This window comes from Penaeus chinensis, chromosome 34, assembly GCF_019202785.1.
Source record: "Penaeus chinensis breed Huanghai No. 1 chromosome 34, ASM1920278v2, whole genome shotgun sequence".
Lineage (NCBI taxonomy): Eukaryota > Metazoa > Arthropoda > Malacostraca > Decapoda > Penaeidae > Penaeus > Penaeus chinensis.
In genome coordinates, this window is record NC_061852.1 from 7,873,705 (window position 1) to 7,886,204 (window position 12,500).

At 34.1% G+C, this 12,500-nt stretch overlaps 1 protein-coding gene across 3 annotated transcripts in view; it reads right to left on the reverse strand.

The window, feature by feature from the left end:
• LOC125043452 overlaps positions 1-12,500 on the reverse strand; it is a 74,000-nt gene that overhangs the window by 38,407 nt on the left and 23,093 nt on the right. The window contains exons 2-3 of one of the 3 annotated variants that reach the window (XM_047639521.1): positions 5,017-5,126; positions 2,637-3,167 (exon numbers count right to left, since the gene is read on the reverse strand). In XM_047639521.1, coding sequence (XP_047495477.1) covers positions 2,637-2,700 — 64 coding nt within the window. In that variant the 5' untranslated portion in view covers positions 2,701-3,167; positions 5,017-5,126. Of the gene's footprint in view, positions 1-2,636; positions 3,168-3,589; positions 4,930-5,016; positions 5,127-12,500 lie in introns of those variants that run through there. The other 2 variants (XM_047639522.1, XM_047639520.1) reach the window with 2 other exon arrangements.

Sequence of the window (12,500 nt, forward strand, 5' to 3'; positions counted from 1 at the left end):
ATTCACTCCTTCCTGTTCCTCACATAAACACATCATCGCACTGTGGACCGACTGTCACATCCCTTTCCAGACTGTAATTTCAAGGCAGTCATTAAAACCGAGGAGACTGAACCTGATATTGTGGCCTTTCGGTCTGTTGTTTCGCTGTGGTGCGTTTGTGGTATGTTTGCTTGTGTTGGTATTCTGGTGTGTGGTTTTGTGTGTTGTGTGGTGTGTGGTGTGTGTGTGCGTATTGTTGTGTTGTTTGTGTGTGTGTTTTTGTTTGTGTATTGTTTGTGTGTGTGTGTTGTTGTGTGTGTGTGTTTGTTTGTGCCTTGCTTGTGGATTGTGTGTGTGTGTGTGTGATGTGTGTGTTGTGTGTCTGTTGTGCGTGATGTGTGTATGAGTGTTGTTTTGTGTTTGTGTTGTGTGTTTGTGTGTTGTGTGTTGTGAGATTTTACCTTTTACGTTTCAGGATTTTTATTAATGTTAGTTGAGGGTGATGAGGTTGGTGGTGAGAGTGTAATGATTGTTATTATGGTTGTGTGGTTTTGATGATGGTTAACTTGATGATGTGTAATGATAATGTTGATAATGATTAATGGTGGTATAATATGAAGATGAAGATGTTCATTGATGATAAAGAATGATGATGTTAATTCTAATGGTAACAAATTGTTAATTATGATACTACTAATAATCATCAATAAAGATTCAGTCAAACGGATGAATTCAAAAAATGAAAATACTGCATGATAGACGGTGATAATAACGACAACAAAGATATGATAACATAAAAAAGATAAAAAATAAGTTGTGATATTACAGTGAAACTACGATGCAAAAGAACCCATGAAGTAAAGCCGAAGCAATTTCTTTATTTACTGCAAACTCTATCAGAAACATAAGCAAAATCAAGCAGAGAAAATGTATGAGTGGAAAGAGAGAGCGTGAGAGTGAGAGAGAGAGACTGGGAGAGAGGAGAAAGATTTGTGAGTGAGAGAGATGGAGAGAGAGATTTTTTTTAAAGACGAGAGATAGAGAGAGAGAGAGGAGGGATGATGAGGAGAGGAGAGAGGAGGAGAGAGAGAGAGAGCGAGCGAGAGAGGAGAGAGAGAGAGGATGAAGAGATGAAAGAGGAGGGGAGAGAGAGGGGGAGAGAGAGAGAGAGGGGAGACGAGAGGAAAAGGGGTTTGGAGAGAAAAGAAAAAAAAAAGAGGGGGGAGAAGAGAGGAAGAGGGGGGAGAGAGGAAAGAGAGAGAGAGGGGAGAGAGGGGAGAGGAAAGAGAGAGAAAAGAAGAGGAGAAAAAAAGGGGAAGAAAAAGAGAGAGAGAAGAAAGGAGGGGAGAGAGGGAAAGAAGGGGAAAGAGAGGAAGAAGGGGGAGAGAAGAAGAGGATAGAGGAGACAGAGGACAGGGGAGAGGGCAATAGAGGGATAAAAGAGAAACCCCAAAAAAGTTCGCCAGGGAGAAAAGACAGATAGAAGGGGGTGAGATCTGACCCCTTTCCCCCTGCATTACACGAGATGAATGCAGCTTTTGGGTGCTGCAGCCCAAGATGAAATCTTTACATCCGGCAGCCTATGCCCCGGGTAGGGGAGGGGGGGGTTAGGAGGGGGAGGAGGGGAGGAGGGGAAAAGGGGGGAGGAGGAGGGGGAGGGAGGAGGAGGAGGGGGAGGAGGGGAGGAAGGAGAAGGGGAGAGAGAGACGGGAGAGAGAGAGGAGTCGGAGAGGGGGAGGAGAGAGAGAGGAGAGAGAGAAGGGAGAGAGAGTGGTACACACACACAAACCCACACACACACAAACACACACACACACCACTAATATATAAATATATATCCCCGAATTTTATTATTCTCTCTAAGTTGTCCTCTCTTCTCTATCTTCTCTCTCTTTTCATCTTTTCTCTCTTCTCTTCTCTCTCTCTCTCTTCTCTCTTCTCTCTCTTTCTCTCTCTCTCTCTTTTATTATTTTTTATATTATTTATATATATATTAAAATAATACTTTATAAAATTTTATATAAAAACATATAATAATAGATTTTATAATATTTATATAATATTTATATATATATATACATACCACATATGTAATTTTATATATTATTATATATATATTATATATAACATTAATATTTAAACACATGATTATATATACCATATGAAAATTTTTGTACACACACACACACACCAACACCACACCCAAAAGGAATTGGGGAAAGTGAGGGGAGAAGTTAAAAAAGAGGGAAAAAAGAAAGGGATGGGAGATTTTTTCGTCGCGGTGTTCTGTGAAAAACCCCAGACACACAACCCCTTTATCTATTTTTTATTATTATTATATATATTATATATATGTTATATATATATATATTTATATATATACACCAAAAAAAAATACACACACACATATATTACACATATATATATATTTATATATAATTAAAATTTTAATATTTATATAATTTTATAATTAAAATTTATATTTTAATATATATATATTTTTATAATTTTTAAAATTAATATATAATTATATAATATTTTTTATTTATTAGATTATTTGACACCCTTTTTAAACCCCCCGTGCAGATTAGCCCAGAGCAAAAGCGGGGGGCGCGCATCACTAAGACAACAAAAGCAGCTGCAGAGGAATTACTCACCGGTAAAGATCGTGAAGACAATCTTTTTAAGTTGCGAACTCCGACCTTCCATGATATATATCATTTTTTTCTCTCTCTATTTTCCTTTATTTTAGCCTAAAGTTGGACTTCACACCGTGGGTAAGAGAGAGGATTTTTTACTCTTGCCTATCATATCACTTTTCAGTTGTTGTTTTTTTATTTATTTATCTCTCCCTCTGTGTTTATTACTTGTGAGTTGTAATCGTTCCTTGGTTTAGTTCTCTTCGTGTTTCCCATTCACTGAGTTTTCTTTCATTTATTTTTTATCTATTGAATTTGACTTTTTGTTCTTTCTATTTTTTTTCAGTGATTTTTTTTCTTCTCTGGTTTCATTAATCTTTGCAGATAAAGTCACAACAGAACGTGCAGTTATTTATTCTAGAAATTTCAATTTTCTTGTCGTTTGGCTAACATTTCTTTCTATTGCCTATAACACTTTTTATATCTTTGTCTTTTTCACACCAAATTCCTGTAAAGTTTTTTTTGTTCACATTTTTCTCTGTTTGGATCCTTAAAAGGGGGACAAGAAAAGACATTGATAACACATATCCAAAACAAAAACGATAAAAAGGATAAGGATGTATATCTCACCAAGACCAAAGGGGATTAAATCCAAAGAAAGAAGGAAAGTAAGAAAGAAAGAGAGAAAGAAAAGAATTAGAAAAACAGGACTTGGAAAGAAGCAATAAACAAAAAACAAAACAAAACAAAAAAGAGGAAAAAATGAGCCACCAAGAAGAAGAAATCCAAAGAAAGAAACGAAAGGAAGAAGAGGAAGAGGAAGAAGAACAAAAGAAGAAATCAGCGAGAAAGCAAGAAACCTCAAAACAAAAAGAAGCTCAAAGAAATAAAGGAAGAAGAAGAAGAAAAAGAGAAATCAGTGAGCGCTTCTCAAAGACTATTAGAGAAGAAAACCCAGCATCCGACCGTACTTATCTTCCGGACAGACTTCTCATCCGAACCGGCCTTTCTGGAGAACCTGAGATCTATTCCGGTAATTGACGAGCCACTTGCGAGCCTCTTCTGTCCGACGGAGCTTCCCCTTCAGCCCCTTTGTACAGAAGCCTTCTCCAGAGCCTTGTGTCTTCTTAGGATCTATGAATTCTCGTCTTTGGAAGTGAGCTTTTTAGTTCATTCTTCTTTGCGTCCTTACCCTGGCTCTAAAGTCTCACGTTACGTCTGGTCGGCTGCGTGAGCTTTGGCTTTACAGGTGAGCTTCTTTTAGCTTTCTCATTTACGTGTCTCTTCATTTAACGTCTTGGGTTCCGTGATTTTCTGGGCGTCGGTGGGATCTGGTTGGGTCGGTTGAGTCGAGTCAGCTGGGTCTCTGTTTCAATCTCTCTCTCCTCTCGCTCCATCGGTCATTTGCATCGAGGAGTTTGTCGACACAGTTCCGAAAGTTCCTAATGGAAAATCTTAATGACTTGCGTCTGTTCGCTGCGATGGTTCGGTTTTTCTCACTTGTTTCGTGTTAACTTTTTTTCTTCAGATTAGTATGTCTTGTTGGTCGTATTTCCTTAAGGTTTGATTCAATTTTCAACTCTTTTTTTTGGGAAGGCGTATTGAGTGCAGTTCATTCATAAGATCTTTACTACATCGACGATTTAATGCACTGCAAAAGTCATTGGATTTTAACTTTGGGCGAGCTTCATTCGGTGTTTGTTTTATCACATATTACCTAACTTCTTGAAACAATCATTTAGTTAACACTGGATTTTTCCTCTCTCTCGTTTGACCTCACTTTTACGCAGAATCTCCGGAAGAACATTCAGTATCTTTTTTTTTTTTTTAACTTTCTTTTGTTATCTTTTTTTCTTTGCCTTCTCAAATACACGATTCTTTCCGAACCCTTCGCCCCGCACGACCAGGGACTAACACAATTTCTTTTTCTAGTGCGTCAGTAATTCAGTTTGTCTTTTTCTTATGCGTCTTCGCTGCCACGAGTCCGCGAAGGAGTTGTTGATTCAACCAAAAAATACGAGAGTTTGGCCGTCAACTGCTCAGCACGGAGCTTCGAGTTCTTTTCTTCTCTCCGGGATGAAGAAAGAACGAGGAGAGAAAGAACAGAGGAAAAAAAAGAACAGGAATGGAAAAAAAGAACAGGAGAAAAACCGACGAAAAAGAACGGGACAAGAGAGAACAAGACAAGAGAGAACGGGGGAAGATAGAACGTGACAGCAGATGTCGTGTCAAGAGAGAATGGGAACGAGAGAATAGGGCAAGAGAGAACAAGCCAAAAGAGAAGAGAACAAGAAAGACCGGGGCAAGAGAGAACAAGGCAAGAGAGTACAACACAAGAAGGAACAAGAGAGAACAAGATAAGAAAGAGCAAGACAAGAAAGAACAAGGCAAAAAAGACCAGAACAAGAGAGAACGCGACAGGAGAGAACGGGGCAAGGAAGAACGGGACAGCAGACGTCGTCGGGGAGAAAACACGCTGTTGACGTCCTCGAAGACAACCATCAAACCCTGCAAAGGAGAAGATAAACGTCAGCGGTATAAACACATTTTTCTCCTCGGACGTAACACTCCTTCAAGTCACAATGGAAGGGGAATCATATCATTAACCTCAAAGAGACAATAAAATAAAAAAGGAAAAAAAAGGAGAGAGAGAGAGAGAGAGAGAGAGAGAGAGAGAGAGAGAGAGAGAGAGAGAGAGAGAGAGAGAGAGAGAGAGAGAGAGAGAGAGAGAGAGAGAGAGAGAGAGAGAGAGAGAGAGAGAGAGAGAGAGAGAGAGAGAGAGAGGTAGATAGATAGATAGATAGATAGATAGATAGAAATATATATAGAGAGAGAACGCGAAAATAATAGCCGAAAAATCAGAAGACTACACCTGAGCGCAAGGAATGATTTAGAGGACATGCAATATATTCCTGACAAAGGAGGGTCCAGATGTCAGATCGTATGTTCCGCGGTATACTAGTCCTCAGCGACATATATATTGGGCCGGGAGGATGGGGAACAGGCAGGAGAAGAAGTCAAGTAATGTCTGCCTTTCATAACTCGGAGACCCGTGCGCCTGCCTGCATTTAGGTTTTTGCATGTGCATTTATCTGCATTTGAAAACTCCGTGTGGTTGAATAAGACTATATGGTTATATTTCAACATAATCCTGCACATGCAGACAAAGACACAGACACAAACACTTACAGACTCCTACATATATACATGTGTGTGCTTTATCTCTCTCTCTCTCTCTCTCTCTCTCTCTCTCTCTCTCTCTCTCTCTCTCTCTCTCTGTATATATATATATATATATATATATATATATATGTGTGTGTGTGTGTGTGTGTGTGTGTGTGTGTGTGTGTGTGTGTGTGTGTGTGTGTGTGTGTATTATTTAATCAACATACACCTACACTCATCTAACTATATTACTATATTACCACCAAAGTGTAAATAACCTGGGGCATCATGAAACAACAACAACAACAACACTGCAGTCTAACTTATAACAAGGATAATATATCTCCGAGCGACAAACCAAGTTATTGTCAAAAGTTGTAGTTCGGAAGTCCAGCCAAGAATTCGAAGGCTGCGGTTTATAGCGAGCATAACTTACGTACCGCAGCTCTCCCAAAACAATAGTTTACCCTGATAGTTTACTCTCGGGTTTATTAACCGTAGGCTTCTGAAGATCTTTTGGGTTTCGTCAGCTCGGTCCATTATGTAGATGAGGTAATGAAGCATGAATCAGCGGGGTCGGATCTGCTTCGAAACAGCGGAGCAGTTTCGACTATTCTCTGCCCTGGTGTTTAATTGAGCAGGAAGACGGAGGAGAAAGGGATAAATAGGGTTTTATTTATCTCCTTATCTCCTTACTCGAAAGGCAAATGGGGCTCATATTTCTCGTTGTAATTCACGGGAATAGGAGGAGGAGCCGGTATGGTGTCCAGTGTGTTCGTGTGCAAGCGGATGAACGAATATGTACACAAGCACGTGTATACTTTCATGTATACCTACATACATACATGCATAATATGTAATACATACATACACACATACATACATACATATGTATATGCATATATATGTATATATACATACATATATATATTTAGTATTTATATATGAATACTATTATATATTATGTACGTATGTATGTTTTTTTCAGTTATTCATGTATACCTATATATAAACATACCTATATATGTGTGTGTGTGTGTGTGTGTGTGTGTGTGTGTGTGTGTGTGTGTGTGTGTGTGTGTGGGTGTGGTGTGTGTGTGTGTGTGTGTGTGTGTGTGGATGTGTGTGTTGTGTGTGTGTGTGTGTGTGTGTATGTGTGTGTGTGTGTGTGTGTGTGTGTGTGTGTGTGTGTGTGTGTGTGTGTGTGTGTGTGTGTGTGTGTGTGTGTGTGTTTTAGGGTTCAAATTATATATGTATACATGTAGATGTACATACACATATGTAGTATTAATAAGTTTGTGCGTGTACACCTGTGTGCATACACTGTATACGTTTGTATGTGTATACGTTGAGAATGCGTGCGTCAATGCACTGTATGTGTATGTATGTACGGAAAAAGTGTGTGCGTATGTTCCTATGTGTATGCACTGTATGTGCATGTATGTGTAAACTGGAAAAGTGCGTGCGTGTGCTTTATGTGAATATTTGCATATACAGTAAAAAGTGCATCAGTTTGTACCTATATGTATACAAGGGATATGCACGTATGTGTGTACAGTGAAAAGTGTGTGCGTGTTCCTCAACGACACGCGCGCCATTCCCGGGATTCGAAACCAGTGACAAGGTCCGGAAGAAGCCTCTCGCCAGCCATTTATTAAATGCCGGAAACCCAGGAGAAAAACAAGAAGAAAAGGAAGAAGAAAAACAGAAAATCTCCTCCACCGTGTCTGGCCTGATCGATGACATCCGGGACATTCCAGTCAAAATAGAAGAAAAGAAGAAGAAGAGGAAGAATAAGGGGAAGAAGGAAAATAATAATAATAATAATGATAATAGTAATAACGATAATAATAATAATAATGATAATAATAATGATAATGATAACAGTGATAATAATAATAATAATAACAGTGATAATAATAATAATATTGATAATAATGATAATAATAATAATAATAATAATCAGAAGAAAAAGAAGAAGAAAAAGAAGAAGAAAAAGAAGAAGAAGAAGAAGAAAAAAATAAAACAAAAATAAAAAGAAGAAGATGAAGAAGAAAAAGAAAAAGAAGAAAAAATATAAAGAAGGATTCGAAAAAGTAAAGAGTAAATAAGACCCGAGATAAAAAGAGAAAGAGTGAGAGAAGAGTAGATAAATAAACGAATAAAGAAGGAAGCAGAGAAAGTCAGCTTCAAAGGACTGCTAATTACCATCAGCCTAATGAATTTATTATTCATGTCGGTATTAGTATTAAAAAGAGTGAACATTTTTAGTTTTGTTGCAACTATCTTTAGTTTATTATTATTATTATTATTATTATTATTATTATTATTATTATTATTATTATTATTATTATTATTATTATTATTACTATTACTATTATTATTATTATTCTTATTATCATTATTATTATTATTATTATTATTATTATTATTATTATTATTATTATTATTATTATTATCATTATAGCATTATTGTTATTATCATTATAATTATTATTATTTTATTTTTATTATTATTATTTTATTATTATTATTGTTACGAATGTTGTTATCATTATTACTATTATTGTTATTATCATTATTATTATTATTATTATTATCCTTGTTATTTTTATTATTATCCTTATCATTATTATTATTATTGTTATTATCATTATCATTGTCATTATTATTATTATTATTATCATAATAATTATTATCATCATTATTATTATTATTATTATTCTTATTCTTATTGTTATTATTATTATCTTTTTACGCATTCCTTTCCTTTATCTTATCTCACACACACCATTTTCCTTTGCTATTCTTGTTTTCCTTTTTTCCTTTTCTTTATCATATTCCCTTACTTACTTCTCGCCCTTTCTTCTTTCCCTCCTATTCCCCTTCTATTATAATTCCTTCCTTCCTCCCTCTTTCTTCCACTTCCCTTTGTTCTTTCTCCTTTCTCCCTCCTTCCTTCCTCTGTCCCTTCTTCCCTTCCCCCTTTTCTCTCTCTCCCTTTACCGTCCTTCCAATTCCCTTATTCCTCGTTATTTCTAATTCCCTTCTTCCTCGTTATTTATAATTCCCTTCTTCCTCGTTATTTATAATTCCCTTCTTCCTCTCTTATTCTACTTTAATTTTTTTCTGCTGTACTTTGCCCTTCCTTCTTCTCTTCCTTCCTCTCTCTCTTCTCCTTCTTTCTTTCTCCCCCTACCCTCCTTTCAATTCCCTCCATTCTCGTTCCTTTCAGTCCCCTTCCTCCTCTCTCCTTTCTCTTTCCTCCCTCCTTCCTCCTTCCTTCCCTATCCTTTTCCCTTCCTTCCTTCAACTGCCCCATACGACCGGAAAGTCACTTAACTATATCACTTTTTATTTTTTATCTTTCTTTTTTTTCTCTTTACCGTCCCATTCCACCGGCCAGTCATTTCGAAACAGCTTATCTTATCTTGTTCTTCTATTTCCTCTTTTGTTCTTCACCTCCTGTCCATCATTACTTCATTTCCTTTCCTATATATCTTTTATTCCGCTCGTCCATCCACCTTCGTTCGTATTTGGGAGATATTTTTTCCCGTTTTCTTGTTTATATCCTTCCTCATCTTTTTCTTTGTTTATTGTTTCTTCTTTGTTTATTTATTTTAATCATTAATTGCATCTATCGGTTAACATACGTACTTGTTTTTTTTTTTTTTTATATGACAATGTTCTTAACATAAATCATTCTCATTTCATTTTAATTTTCTCATTCAATTCACTAATTTACATAAATAAGTAGGCTAGATAGATGGATATAGATGTACTGGTAGACAGATAGCTGGATGGGTAGGTAGGTAAGAAGGTAGGTTGATAGATAGCTAGATAGATAAATAGGACGATAGATACATAGAACGAGAGACAGACAGACAGACACACTGACAGATAGATAGATAGATAGATAGATAGACAGACAGATAGATGGATGGATAGATAAATAGACAGATAGACAGGTGGACAGATATATAGACAAATAGGTAGATAGATAGATAGATAGATAGATAGATAGATAGATAGATAGATAGATAGATAGATAGATAGATAGATAGATAGATAGATAGATAGATAGATAGATAGATAGATAGATAGATAGATAGATAGATAGATAGATAGATAGATAGATAGATAGATAGATAGATAGATAGATAGATAGATAGATAGATAGATAGATAGATAGATAGATAGATAGATAGATAGATAGATAGATAGATAGATAGATAGATAGATAGATAGATAGATAGATAGATAGATAGATAGATAGATAGATAGATAGATAGATAGATAGATAGATAGATAGATAGATAGATAGATAGATAGATAGATAGATAGATAGATAGATAGATAGATAGATAGATAGATAGATAGATAGATAGATAGATAGATAGATAGATAGATAGATAGATAGATAGATAGATAGATAGATAGATAGATAGATAGATAGATAGATAGATAGATAGATAGATAGATAGATAGATAGATAGATAGATAGATAGATAGATAGATAGATAGATAGATAGATAGATAGATAGATAGATAGATAGATAGATAGATAGATAGATAGATAGATAGATAGATAGATAGATAGATAGATAGATAGATAGATAGATAGATAGATAGATAGATAGATAGATAGATAGATAGATAGATAGATAGATAGATAGATAGATAGATAGATAGATAGATAGATAGATAGATAGATAGATAGATAGATAGATAGATAGATAGATAGATAGATAGATAGATAGATAGATAGATAGATAGATAGATAGATAGATAGATAGATAGATAGATAGATAGATAGATAGATAGATAGATAGATAGATAGATAGATAGATAGATAGATAGATAGATAGATAGATAGATAGATAGATAGATAGATAGATAGATAGATAGATAGATAGATAGATAGATAGATAGATAGATAGATAGATAGATAGATAGATAGATAGATAGATAGATAGATAGATAGATAGATAGATAGATAGATAGATAGATAGATAGATAGATAGATAGATAGATAGATAGATAGATAGATAGATAGATAGATAGATAGATAGATAGATAGATAGATAGATAGATAGATAGATAGATAGATAGATAGATAGATAGATAGATAGATAGATAGATAGATAGATAGATAGATAGATAGATAGATAGATAGATAGATAGATAGATAGATAGATAGATAGATAGATAGATAGATAGATAGATAGATAGATAGATAGATAGATAGATAGATAGATAGATAGATAGATAGATAGATAGATAGATAGATAGATAGATAGATAGATAGATAGATAGATAGATAGATAGATAGATAGATAGATAGATAGATAGATAGATAGATAGATAGATAGATAGATAGATAGATAGATAGATAGATAGATAGATAGATAGATAGATAGATAGATAGATAGATAGATAGATAGATAGATAGATAGATAGATAGATAGATAGATAGATAGATAGATAGATAGATAGATAGATAGATAGATAGATAGATAGATAGATAGATAGATAGATAGATAGATAGATAGATAGATAGATAGATAGATAGATAGATAGATAGATAGATAGATAGATAGATAGATAGATAGATAGATAGATAGATAGATAGATAGATAGATAGATAGATAGATAGATAGATAGATAGATAGATAGATAGATAGATAGATAGATAGATAGATAGATAGATAGATAGATAGATAGATAGATAGATAGATAGATAGATAGATAGATAGATAGATAGATAGATAGATAGATAGATAGATAGATAGATAGATAGATAGATAGATAGATAGATAGATAGATAGATAGATAGATAGATAGATAGATAGATAGATAGATAGATAGATAGATAGATAGATAGATAGATAGATAGATAGATAGATAGATAGATAGATAGATAGATAGATAGATAGATAGATAGATAGATAGATAGATAGATAGATAGATAGATAGATAGATAGATAGATAGATAGATAGATAGATAGATAGATAGATAGATAGATAGATAGATAGATAGATAGATAGATAGATAGATAGATAGATAGATAGATAGATAGATAGATAGATAGATAGATAGATAGATAGATAGATAGATAGATAGATAGATAGATAGATAGATAGATAGATAGATAGATAGATAGATAGATAGATAGATAGATAGATAGATAGATAGATAGATAGATAGATAGATAGATAGATAGATAGATAGATAGATAGATAGATAGATAGATAGATAGATAGATAGATAGATAGATAGATAGATAGATAGATAGATAGATAGATAGATAGATAGATAGATAGATAGATAGATAGATAGATAGATAGATAGATAGATAGATAGATAGATAGATAGATAGATAGATAGATAGATAGATAGATAGATAGATAGATAGATAGATAGATAGATAGATAGATAGATAGATAGATAGATAGATAGATAGATAGATAGATAGATAGATAGATAGATAGATAGATAGATAGATAGATAGATAGATAGATAGATAGATAGATAGATAGATAGATAGATAGATAGATAGATAGATAGATAGATAGATAGATAGATAGATAGATAGATAGATAGATAGATAGATAGATAGATAGATAGATAGATAGATAGATAGATAGATAGATAGATAGATAGATAGATAGATAGATAGATAGATAGATAGATAGATAGATAGATAGATAGATAGA